Below are 13613 nucleotides of genomic sequence, written 5' to 3'. Positions count from 1 at the left end.
TATGTCTTATATTTACTTTAAAATAATATCAAGTAAGTTGGACACTTTATCAGCATGAGACATTAGAAGCATTAGGCAATGTAAATCAAATGAATGGAGAAACTATTTAAAAAAATATTCTCATGAATCAGAAACAAAACAATACTACAACATAAAAAAAATACAAAAAGTAATCAAATCTTTTTTTAACGATCTCGTAAAAATGTTTAAATAATATAATGAAATAATACAACTGGATATGTATAAGAAAATAAACAACAAAGTAGGTTGAAAATACAATAAATCAAGTAGGACATTTAAGTTAATGGAACTTGTCGTCTACTATGTAAATGTAATGAATGGAGATTTTTTATTTTTTTTTAATATCTCTAATTGGATATTATACATTACCAGTAATTATTTAATTCTTTATACTTTCAAATAAATGACTAACATAATTATAATACAGTACGTCATTTTATTACTCAGAATTAACCTATAACCAAGAAAGACCATAAAAAATAATGGGATGTTGGAACGATGGGATGAGGTCAGTCCAGCCGTGAACCCGCTCCTCCCACACACAATGAAAAGTTGGGCGTCAAAGTGCACAAAATGTGAAGCTCAGCAGGCCTGCACTGTGCTGCAGTAGCGACAAAGAAAGGAAGTGTACAGAAGGTCAGGAGAAGAAAGCTCGCAAAAGGAGGAATCGTGCCGTAACTTGTCAGAATCCATCTCAAGGGAAACGCTGACAAAACAGAAATCGACAACAATCCCATCAGGTGAGTGCACACAGTTCCAGTTTGTTTATTTTTGCGCTGATTCCTAATTATTTACGGATGGTAGGTGCAATGTAATGAAATGTACATTTAGTCAAAGATATATCTGGAAGGACAAGACAGAAATATGGAAATAGTCATTTCGAATCTGCAGCATATTTTCAACTACAGCACAGGTTGCCATTGTTTGCACAAGCCAGTAGCTGCAGCAAAAGAGACACAATTTCTCCTAATGGCATGTTATTTCCTTCCACAGGAAAGGAAAAAGGAGTTGCCTCGAGTGATAATTTTTTTTCGCTTCCCAAACTGTTTTTGCAAAGAGCGCACCCTCCCAACCCTTCCAGGATAATTTGACTCTACATGGACTTGATTTTGTACCTTTGCCTTATCATCTAGGTGAGATTCTTTGTGCATTTCAACCCGTCCGTGAGGCAAATGTACGCCAGTTGAGGTGATCAATTTGGCATGACGCTCAACAGGCCTGATAAGAGTCGCCTGAGCTCACTTTGAAAGAATTCGGACAAAAAGCCAAGTTAAGCGGATGACCATATTTTCCAAAAATACTCGTCTTCTTTTGTGCAGATACTGAAAAGAAGAGAAAATGAGGGACGTGAAGGAAGAATTCCTGGTGGTCTTTTTGGTGCTCTACGGCACGGTAAGTTGCAAAGTGCAAGTGAAGCAGATCATTAAAAATGAGTATTGCTATTCAAGCAGGGACATACTTCAGTTAAAATCACGTTCATTTATAGAAAATAGGTTGTGCGAGTTGAGCAAAAATGCAGTTGAATGCGTACTGTACAGTACAGGACTGTCTCAGAAAATTAGACTATTGCGATAAAGTCCTTTATTTTCTGTAATGCAATTAAAAAAACAAAAATGCCACACATTCTTGATTCATTACAAACCAACTGAAATATTGCAAGCGGTTTATTATTTTAATATTGCTGATTATGGCTTACAGCTTAAGAAAGATCCCAAAGGGCTCAATAAAGTCAAGTCTAAGTCTAAGTCTGAAATTCAAGTATCCTTTCCTCAGACCAAGTAAAAAAAAAATAAAAATGCCATTATCAGCAATATTAAAACAATAAAAGGCTTGCAATGTTTCAGTTCATTTGTAATGAACAGAATGTATGTCATTTGTGCTTATTTAATTGCATTACAGAAAACAAAGGACTTTATCACAATATTCTAATTTTCTGAGACAGTCCTGTATATCGGAAAAAATCAGTTACCTGGTTTAATCGTTCTGTTAGTAGTATTAAACTTAAAATCCTGTAATTAATTACGTTACACAAATATGCTACCAAAATCGGGAAGGTAATTGCACAAATTCATTCCAAAGTTCAAGTTAACATTTAATTACCATTATTCTTTTAATATTGTAATTTTTTTCCCCCCTGATTGTCTTTGTAAATTGAAAACACAATTTTATTTTCATTTAAAAAAACAAAAAAAACAAAAAAAACAAACCTTAGCTTTGGTAATATACCAACTTTATTCTATTACTTTTTTCTTTTTTTTTTTTTTAACTTGTAAAATAGTGTTTCAGCTTTCCCTCTAGTAATATTACATACTTTTATTATCAAATCATTAGTTTAATCCAAGTAATGTTTTTTTCCCACAACACTTTTTTTTTTTTTTTTTTTTTTTTAATATAAAGAAGTATAAGAAATATTTTTAAATCTTGTAAAACAGGTTTTTTTGTACAGTAAGATTATGACTATATCCATTGAAACAGTTTAACTTTACAATATAATTATCATAACATTCTCGAAACACGACTTTTTTTTTCCTTCCTGGTATTAACTGAGTGCATTGAGATACGGGTGACTTGTATTTTCAAGAAACGTCAACCAAATTACGGTGCCTTAAGAACGGTCCCCTATCTGTTAATGCTAGCATATAATGGAAAGTCCCATTGACATGCTAACAGTTAGCATTGATAGTCATGGTTTCACAACCCTTTTAGTAACGGATATTTGAACACAAAAGATGAAAGACGTATATTGACAGGGATAGTTATACAGTATTATTTATCCTCCATTGAAAAATTATTATTTTACAGCAACTTACGGAAAAGTAGTAGAAGAAGAAGCCCATTCTGCTTAAGACTGAATACAGTAGTGCCTCCTGGTGGCCAAGACAGGCACACCAGAGGGAGCAGCACAATGAACAAAACACAAGTTCTTATTTTCACTTTCCCTGCCAGGTTGGTGCCGTTAAACGACTGGACATGTCCCCGAACGCCGTGGACAACTTGTATGAGGACTGTCGCGAAGAAACCATGGCGGCATTAATCCGCTCCGATGTGCTACAGCAAGAGCTGAGCCAAGACGTCGGCTTCCATGCGGCATGGACCGACAAGTGTTCAACACTGCTCCCGGGAGGCACGAAGGAACACACCGCCGCTCTCTTGGCCTTCGCTAACGGCGACCAAGCGTTCAAGAAAGCCTTCAACGATGCGGTGGAGACAATGGGCTTCAACGACAGCACCTACGAGGACCACTTCAACTACAAGTCCCTCCACTTCCTGCTCACGGACGCCATGAACCTGGTCAAGCCCAAGACGTGTAAGAATGTTTACCGAGTGTCCGAAACGCATTACCAAGCGGATAAGGGCGCCCGGGTGAGATTCGGACGATTCACCACGGTCCAGTCGGACGTGTCTATGAGGGAGGACGTGGAGGGCGGAGTCTATTTCAACATCACCACGTGCTTCTTTGTCAACCTGGAGGGCTTCTGCGGCCTCACTGAAGACGTCGCCATCTTGTCCCCCACCGAGGAGTTCATGGTGGAGGACGTCAAGCCAGGAGGCGATGGCGACTACATCGAGATCATTCTGAAACACTCCAAACTGAAGGCTACTCACGACAGTTGCACATCATGGTAAGGCAACGGGGAAATTTTCATTCATACGTTTTCAGAGAAAATTGTAAAAGAAAATTGAAGTAGTTCGAACACTCGAAACAACTTACTGTATATTCGAATACTGACAACACATCCTAAAATTGTGCAAAAAAAAAAAACATCTAAAAATGCCGGTGTTGGTGTAAGAAGTGATCGGGCTGCAAGATTGTATCGGGGTCGCCTGCAGAAGACGTCACGCTACAGGATTGTCCAGAAATTGTCCGTTTTCAATTGTTCAAAATAACAAAATTCATGGACTAAAATTGTAAAAAGGTAAATAAACCTAAAAATAAAAAAACATGATACTTTAAGAGTGGAAAAACAAATAAATAAATAGATTGAAGCGCCTTGTCAGTAGCTACAGCAGCGCTTTGGTTTAGTTTCTTTTTTTAGCTGTTCACAAATCAATCACAATAACAAAAAAACACCTCTTAATGATAATAGGAACACATTAACAATCTAAACTGACAATATTTGTCACATCTGAGACAATTATTTTTTGTATTTTTCTTTAAATCAATCTATTTTTATTATTTATTCAATATACTGTGCGTTTATATTCTTAGTTTTATGTTTTTTACAATTTCAGTCCCTACATTTTGTTATTTAAATGACATATTTAATATTTTCTTTCCAATGTTTGACGTCAACTGGATAATTTCTAGCCAATCCTGTAGCGGGATGTGTTCGTTAAGACGACCCGATAAATTCTGGTAGCGCGATCACATCTGGTACCGACACCGGCAACTAGTTGCGACTGTCTTCCTCTGTTTAATTTTTTTAATCAACCTGTGTATATTACACTGCCCCCTGGTGGCAGCTGTGTGCATATAAGAAGGATCAAAACTAAATTGATGCTTGAAATAATTAAGTGCATTCTTTTGTAAAGTACAATACTATCTTTTGTGTTTACAGGGCCCCAGCGGACGGCGCCCCCCAGTGGCTGGTGATGTTGCTTGCATCCTTTTTCGTATTGGAGATACTCCGCCATTAGTATCTTATCTTATGATCGCGGCTCATGTGACGCATTTACTGTGAGGTGTGACAAATGTCGCAAACTCATAAATGGTCAAATCACTGTTTGCATTTCATTTGAGAACGAATAGCACTAGTATGTTTGTGATTCTCTATTTTTCTTGCTCTAAAATGATTCCTTTTAAAAAGTAAATATATAAATATAACGTAAGTGTAACTGACATAGCTTTCAGAAAAAACGTTGCTGATCACTGTGATTTAGAGGATTTGATGTGGGTGAACTTTTTTTTTTATTTTTTTTTAATCAATTTTGTGATTGCGATTTATTATGTATTTTTTTCTGTATTACAACAAACAATATTGGAATTATACATAAATATTTTGATTTTAGAGATGAGGCTTATGCAAGGATAAAAGCAAATGAACCCTGAATAAATATGAGCGACAGTTTATTTATCTACTTCTATTAGAGTTGTTAATTTACTACACTTTGACTTGTAGTCTTATGCATTCATAACAACTTCACAAAATTGGGGGGGAAAAAAAGTGTGGCATAAACATAGGTCAGATTCCAACAATAATGCAAACACATCTGTAGTTTTATTACTTAAACTTAATATTTTATGAAACAATATGTAAATATGTGGAGTGCACTTCTTCAGCACTGAACCTATCTAGACACCATGCAAATACATACATAAAATGTACATATACATACAGGTATACATGTTTATGCATGCTTTTCCTAATAATCAGTGTGCTTTGGAATATTTTACACAATATATACACTAAATAGACAAAACTTTGAACGCCACATTACTTGCAGTTTGGAATTCATCCTCTGTTGCGACCCCCCACCATCTACTTTACCTAGGCCAAAGCAGTGAATTATTACTTTGGCGCCATCTAGTGGACGCTTTGTGTTGCTTTGAGGTTAAATTCATCGAGTTTTTTCGTCTGCTGGAAACTGAAACTTTCTCTGTCTCCTGATCCAGCGACTAGTAGCTCGAGAAGTCTACTTTGCTTTCATCATCAAGTAATTTCAGTTTATGCTAGCGTGTTAGTTATGCTAGGATGCTAACTAATGCTATTGATGAGCCTCATGTCAGGTGGGTTGTATTGAATAAATTAACTGTACGTAACATGGGTTAATGACTGGATACATTCAAGATGTAATGTTTGACGATCCATTTTAAGTGCTTTGATGCCATCTTGTGGAACTTATATGCAATTACAAACTCGTTTTAGTTTAGTCGTTAATTTGCAGATTTTCGCTGTCACTTTCCCAAGGGTTGACAGGATTTGATCATTTGGAATGCATTATTGTCCTCAGTCTTAATTCAATTTTTGTAAATAAATAACTGACATCCCTGCAAGAATATACTGTAGCGCTATTTTTGGAGTGAGAAGGCGTGTCTTACAAATGCTAAAAAAAAAAAAGAAAAAAAAAAAAGTGACTACCGGTATATGAAAAATACCACTTTATTCTCATATTTGGACTTTTCTATCTAAAAAAAAATAAAAATAAAAAATTAAAAGATAAAATAATAATAATAATAATAATAATAATAATAATAATAATAATAATAGTAAAAAATAAAAAATAAAAATTTTCTCTAAAGATTACAACTTTTCTTGAAAAAAAAAATCCAACTTTATTCTTACAACATAGCAACTTTAGATTAGTATTATTTTATTGTATTTTTTTTTTAACTCTAAAATAACTTATTTTTCTTGAAAATTATCAAGTTTTAAATTCCTTTGTCATTTAGGTTGTGATGCTAGTGGATCTCACTTTGCTTCATCTGTCCTTCCCTCCTTCCTCTCTTTAGTTTTTCCTCTGGTCTCTTGAGATTTCCCTAATCTGTTGGAATTCAGAGGTTTCTGGGGTTGACATAAGATTCCGTTTTTTTAACCATGTGGGTGGCAGGTGGTGTTTAGTTGGTGCTGGATTTCACTTTGATTCATCTTTCTTTCCTTTGACCTTTCCTCTGGTCTCCTGACCTTCTGAACTTCACGACTCTGGCGAGACTGAAGCATCCGGTTAAGGTGAAGGGTAATAGGATTTTTATTAGGTTTTAGATGAACTAATGAGAACAAAAGAATGCTAGTTGGCGTAAGAGTAGCCTATGAGGGGTGTGTTGGTAAATATTTGGTCCCTGAACCTAAAACGTTTGACACATACCATACAAATTACAATAACGCTAACCCCCTTTATTATCAGGCTGCGCTTTACACTTGGACCTGCGTGTATTTCCCTGCGAGCACACGCTCTTGTCCTTGCTGAGGATGCTGGTGTCGACGCGCGACAGCGTGCACATGCTGCTCTGGCGACCCGGCCGGCGCCGCCTGTTCTGGAGCTCCAGCTCGTCGTAGCCGGTCACCCGGATGAACGGACACCAGCGGAAAACACGCTTGAAGCCAGCTCGGAACCTGGTCCAAGGTCCAACCCCCCCCCGATCTGTTTTAGTAGTATACTAATGTGGTTTTGTAAGGTTGTGGGGTTTAGAGTGCTCACCTGCTATTGAGGCAGCAGTAGATGATAGGATTGTACATGGTGGAGCTCATGGCCAGCCACATGACTGCCAGGTAGACCTGCTGGATGGACTTCCACTTGCTCAGCCGTTTGTTGAGACCCGTCACCATGAAGTAGACGTGATACGGCAGCCAGCAGAGGGCGAAGGTCACCACCACAATCATCATCATCTTCACAATCTGCAGCGAGGACAGACGAAGATCCAATCAGTCCCGCTACAATCCCAAAAGGGACAACGCGGATGACGCACGGAGGTGGCGTTCCTCTCATCTCCACCACAAGCGCAAGGCCGACATGATGCCAGCTGTCGCAAAACACTTTTATCTTCAACGGCTCAATTTTGCCAGCTAATTGCGCCTTTGATGGCTTTTGTGTCCAGTGATGATCTTTAAGCTATTGCACCTGTCTCCATCTCTGTGTGGGTTCTGATTGAACACGCTCGTATGTGTCAATTAGTCTGAATGTTTTGTTTCTGCCAGCTAAAAAGATGAGTTGTCTTCAAATAAATGTCATTTCTTTTCCAATAAATATTTCTCAAACTCAACTGACGGTCAGGTGAACCTGCAGCATTTTTCATTATTTATCAATAAAATGTTCTCTTCTGACATTAATCCTGCTGCTGTCTGGATGGAGTCTTACGTCACGGGCACCTATGATTGCCCTTAATCCTCATATCAGACTCATTCAGTGCATTTCCAACGCAGGAATGTCAACTACACGAGTGCACTCGTATTGCTGCAGACAGGATCGACTTTCCATCGTCAAAGACTTTCCATCACATCTGTTTGTCACTGAGCAGAATGCAATATTTAAGAATTCCCACAAGGCGCAGAGCAATTAGTCATGTTGAGGGCCCGAGAGATAATTAAAGCTGCACCATAACAGAAAAATAGAAAGCATCCAATATTCTGAGATTCATTTTCTTATACCTTTCATCTTCGGATTTTATTTTATTTTATTTTTTTGAATACATTTTCAGATATTCTGACTTTCTGGCAAATTTCGGACATTTTTGGCAATTTTATGGACATATGGTAATTTTATGCTTTTTTTTTAACACGTTATAGTTATTTTTTTTACTTTTTCCCTCCCATCTTTTTTTTATTTTTTATTTTTTTTATATCAAACTGACATTTTGGGCAATTTTGGGGACATTTTATGGTAATTTTCGGGATTTCTTCTTTTGTTTTGGGACATTTTCTGGTTACTTTTTGAACATTTTCTTTCTTGTCTTTTCTTAAACTAGTTTTCTGACTTTTGGCATTTTTTGGTACATTTTTTATGGTAATTTTCAGGATTTCTTCTTTTGTTTTTGGACATTTTATCGTTACTTTTTAAATGTTTTTCTTTTCTGCCTCCTTTTATTCAATTCTCTGACATTTTTGGCATTTTATGGTAATTTTCTGCTTTACCTCTTCCTTTTTGTATATTTTATGGTCACTTTTTGGACATTTTTTAGTCATTTATTAAAAAAAAAAATACTGTAGAAATTGATAATGTTTTTTTCTTTAGATAAAATATTCTTTAAATGGGTTTAGAATTCAATAAAAATCTCAGTCCAAATTTTGTTGTTAGAAAAAGATAAAAAAAGGTAGATGGAAAAGTTTTTTTTTTTTAATCTTTTTCTAACAACAAAATTTGGACTGAGATTTTTATTGAATTCTAAACCCATTTAAAGAATATTTTATCTAAAAAAAAAACATCAATTTCTACAGTATTTTTTTTTTGTGCAATCCAATGAGCAAAACATATATTATTTTATTTTACCTACAAGCAACGGAGTCACAGCGTAATGCTTTTACCTTCCTTTTCGCTCGCAGCTGACCGTGATAGTTATCCGACGTGTCTCCGGGGATCTCCCCGCCCCACAAGGTCACACCAATAATGGAATAAGTGATGGCCATCACCACTAAAGGCACCACATAGACCAGGACAGTCACGATGATGTGGTACCTGCCAATGAAGACACAAATGTCAGATGTATCTGTCAGTGATAAACATTCCGTCTATAATTCTTTGACTCACATGAAAGGGTCATCGGCCATACGGGGCCAAGCGACGTAGCACAGCGTCCTGCGGGGCAGGGTTCGAATTGTGGAGAAGTAGCCGAGAGGGAAGGCCAGCGCGACGGCCAGACTCCAGATGGTCACGATGACGGCCAGGGTGGCTTTGGCTGACAGACGAGGCTTTAGAGGATGGATGATGGCCATGTACCTGCACATACGCAGAAACTAATTACATTATTCTTCTTTGAGGTTTGCCAAGCAAATACCTGCAGTCCTTTATGATTTTGTAACCTTGCACCTACATGCACATTTTCTAATACGGAAAAGGCACAGGATAAACTGTTACTTCAGGCCAGGGTCAACAGATTTTGATTCCAACATAAGGAACACAACTGGAATTCTACTGGGTTGATTTAAAGCGGCATTCACCAAAACTGCAATAACCAAATGACAATTTGTTGTTACATGTAGAAAACGTAAACGTATTTTATGCAACTGGCTGCATGGTGAGCAATCCAGGGTGCAGCTCCAGCTCACCTTATGCAGTCTTACTATAAGAATTAGCCATATAGAAAATGTGTTGATAATGCTTCCAAGTAGTTTTGATGAGAACTTGATTTTTTTTTTTTTTTTTTATGTTTTAGAGAAAGGTGAAGGCTCTTTCACCACATATTCAGCAACATTAGGCACACCCACAAAAAATAAAATAAAATCCTAAAAATAATAATAATAATAATTTAAGTTAAAATAGCAAAAAAAAATTGTAGATTTTGCTTCTTTTTCCAATTAGAAACTGCTGTAAAAATAATTATTGGTATAATGAAAAGAAATTCAAACATTAATGTACAACGCACAGAAGTTGGCAAACTTTTTTTGGACAAAGGTTCCGTTTCACATAAACTAAGTTAATAAAATATATGTAAAATAGGTTTCACCAACAAAAAAGTTGCATTTACGTTTTATTGTATCCATAATTAACCAATTAGATTCAAGTGTAGGGCGAATTTTGGACAAATTGGCCAGCCCTGGTGTACACCTACAGTACTTCAGGGTAAAACAAACAAACAAACAAACAAATGACGTGGCTAAATGCAACATCAGGCCATTTCAAACAATATTACTATACCTTTTAGTTCTTCGTGAACACGTATGAAAGTGTGGGTGCCGTACCTGTCAACCGCAATGGCGGTCATGGTGTAAATGCTGGCGAACACCGCCGTGACCGGGAACAAGTTGTGAAAAGTGCAGTAGAGCGCCCCGAAGTACCACTCGCCGTGGGCCGCGTAGATGAAGTTGACGAGCGTGTTGAAACCGGCCGTGGACGCATCGCACAGCGCCAAGTTGAGCAGGAAATAGTTGGTGACGGTCCTCATCCGCTTGTGCGCCAAAATGATCCACATGACCACCGCGTTGCCCAGCAGAGACACGCCGAGGACGGCGCAGTACGCCAGCGCCCACAGCGCCACTCGCCACGCCGGCTGCACGAACTGGTTCGCCGGGGGACTTCGGCTGGAGACGGAAGCGTTCGTGGCGGAGGACATTCCTGCTGAGGGGTGCGCGCACTTCTGCGGCACGCGTCCTGATGCGGCCACTTAAATCACATACAAAACACCCTCCCCTTGGGGATAGGGTGGGTGGCGAGGTGGGGCACAAACTGATGCACAGATAGAGACCACATAACTCAATTTTGGGGGGGGGGGGATGAACTGAGCTACAACTTGATTGTTTTGCACAAAGCACCCCCATAAATCGGGTTGTTTTGTATTAGACTAGTCTAAAAATTGGGCCAGTTTGTAAAAAAATAAAAAAATAAAATTGTGACAGTTGTTTCAAATTGACCCAAGTAGTGGATCAGTCGATTTTTGTAAACATCCCAAATGGGTTATTTAGAGTTATGCATACATTCTAGAAACTGTAGTGTAAAAAAACAAAAAACAAACAAAAAAAAAAACAAAAAAAAATGTTTTTTTTAATTTAAGTTGTATTGTACAGAATAATAATAATAATAAAAAAAGGGTTGTTTTGTGGTTTATTCAATTGACCCAAATTTTGGGGTTAAATAAATAACCCAACAAGTTGTCATGAATGGGTCATGCCACTGGCATGATGCCAGGGTTGTGTTTGGGTCATGACTGTGTTTTGTTTGGGGTCTGGTGCAATCATCATGTAACAGCATCTAGTTTCAACTGGTCAGAAGCTGTGTGATGTCAGGAATCTTTCATGTCTTTATCTGGTCAACAGCCAATCAAATAATACCATGTCAGTCCTGTGACCCACATGTCTAGCCACAGCCAATCAGATCGATTTGTTGTCTATATAAGCCGGTCTGAGAAGTGTGTGTTTTTGTCGGATTATTACATCTGTTCCTCTGTGCAACTCTCGCTGTTTCTCGTCGAGTCAAATTTGTTCCACGCCTCTCGATGTGAATAAATAGTTAAAATCTTTTTTGTGTCTGCGTTTTGGGGATCCAACCTCAGCACATAACACAAGTTGGGTCAGAAATAACCCAAACTGAGTCTATAACACCCAACTTTTTGCGTTATTTAACCTTTTATGTATTTATTTATTTAACGTTTTGGATTAAATAAGCCAAAAAGTTGGGTCAATCTTTCTGTAGATTTACACGGCGGTGTTGGGATGTCAGCCACATACAGTCTTGGTACACTCTGATGTGTTTTCAAAAAAAGTGAAGTTTAAGCTTGGTAAAGCGCGTTCAGCAACATATTTAACAATTACCGTTATGATCAAATAGGATATATTTTTTTTGGGGGGGGGGATTATGACACATTTTTTCGGTAACCCATTCAAACCGATTCGTTAAATGTTAAGCAGTGATCACGGATTTGGGCTATGATCGAGTCAAGGCTGTAGTGAGGATCAGCAGAAAACGAATGTGCTGGATGTTCACGTCACAATACATCAAATGGCGCAATAACTGACAGCATACACCCACCAGCGCACTAATTACACTGGTTGAAAAAACAAAAAAACAAAAAAAAAAGGTCAAAAAGTGTGTTTTCCTCTCAGCAAGACCTCATGACCTCTTTTGGGCCACTCCCCACCTTCAAATGTCACCGTTGTGTTCCCCGCCCTGCATCTCCTGCACTCATAACTAAAAAGGTTACAGCCTCTGAAGTTCATTCACGCCATTCCTAATTCTTCCTCTGTGTCACATGAATAAGTCAGGTGCCGTTTAATCTCATGGGGGGCCACAGGGGGAGGAAGTTTTAACAGTGCTGCATCATACGGAGAACTATTTCTAATATAAAGGATGGGGGGGAAAAAAATTGAGTTGCAATTCTACAACCCCCAAAATGAACAAATTCATTTCATCATTCATTGAGAGTCAATTATTATTTTGTAAAGGCAGAATCTTTTGGAAAACTAAGGTGTTTCTGGCGCCCTCTCCTGGTCAGATTGTGAGTGTGCACATGCGTGACAATTCATTCATTTGATCTTAACTGACATGAAATTATCCCTCCCCCCACCCCCTCACCCCACCCCCCAAAATAAAGACATCTGGTGGAAAATGTACAAATAAATCAAATAAAGCTGACATGAAATTACAGCAAAATATAAAAACATTTTCTAAATATAACATTTTGGAGTTAACTGTTAACATTATATTAGCCAACAGTATTTAAAGAGCCAAAATCAGACAGAAATCCACAACTTTGGTAAGTTTCACTATACATTTACATATTTACTGTACAATGGCAATCAAATGTAACTGATCAAATTATATGATGGAATTTCTCACATTAAAACTTGAAACATGCTAAACGTATTTTATACGTTAAAATGTGACACTCATGTAAAGACATGAACCTTATGTGAAAATCATATCGCGCTAAAACATGAAATTGCGGTATCACGTTAAAACGTGAACCACGGCACGTTAAAGATATTTATAACGTTAAAATGTGAAATATGCATCATGTCATAAGCTGAAATGAATCACGTTATCATGTGAAGTTGATAATGTGAAACCTATATAACGCAAGGCTTGAAATACTCAACTTTTTTTTTTTTTTTTTCATTTTGCGAATGAATCGCTAACTTCGTTTGTCGAGCAACTTTGGAATTTTGAGGAGCAATTTTTTTTTCATGTGGTCGAAAGGAATTAAAATTGGGAAGTCACTTATTGCTTCAATTCAAGGTTGTTTCTGTATGTCTTTATTAGGGGTGTGAATTGCCTAGTACCTGACGATTCGATTCGTATCACGATTCACAGGTCACGATTCGATTCGATACCGATTAATCCCGATACGAATTTATAAGTCGATTGTTGCGATTTTTTTTCATTCAAATTTAGAAAATACTAATCAGTAAGCTTGTAGAGTGTAAGATTTATATGAAAATGTATTATTTATTTATCTGAAATTTCAGTCTTATAGAGGTTGTAATCTGTTTCATGTTTGAACAGCATTA

The 13613-nt window shown here is 37.4% G+C and overlaps 2 protein-coding genes across 2 annotated transcripts; one reads left to right on the top strand and one right to left on the bottom strand.

Annotated features, from left to right (window-relative positions):
* The first annotated feature begins 593 nt into the window (after nt 1–593).
* Nucleotides 594–5782, top strand: LOC144021221 (T-cell ecto-ADP-ribosyltransferase 2). Its single transcript, XM_077525334.1, has 5 exons — nt 594–761; nt 1015–1154; nt 1341–1413; nt 2968–3644; nt 4581–5782. The coding sequence occupies exons 3-5, from the start codon at nt 1360–1362 to the stop codon at nt 4657–4659; spliced, it is 810 nt and encodes a 269-aa protein (XP_077381460.1). The 5' UTR covers nt 594–761; nt 1015–1154; nt 1341–1359; the 3' UTR covers nt 4660–5782.
* On the bottom strand, nt 5205–12653 carry LOC144021220 (neuromedin-K receptor-like). Its single transcript, XM_077525333.1, has 5 exons — nt 10353–12653; nt 9202–9390; nt 8979–9129; nt 7159–7355; nt 5205–7073 (listed from the first exon to the last, which is right to left on the bottom strand). Exons 1-5 carry the CDS (start codon nt 10721–10723, stop codon nt 6845–6847), a joined length of 1137 nt encoding a protein of 378 aa, XP_077381459.1. The 5' UTR covers nt 10724–12653; the 3' UTR covers nt 5205–6844.
* Between the last annotated feature and the right edge of the window lie 960 nt (nt 12654–13613).

Source organism: Festucalex cinctus, chromosome 6 (genome assembly GCF_051991245.1).
Source record: "Festucalex cinctus isolate MCC-2025b chromosome 6, RoL_Fcin_1.0, whole genome shotgun sequence".
NCBI lineage: Eukaryota > Metazoa > Chordata > Actinopteri > Syngnathiformes > Syngnathidae > Festucalex > Festucalex cinctus.
The sequence above is the reverse complement of the archived record's forward strand: the minus strand, read 5'-3'. Positions and strand labels throughout refer to the sequence as shown.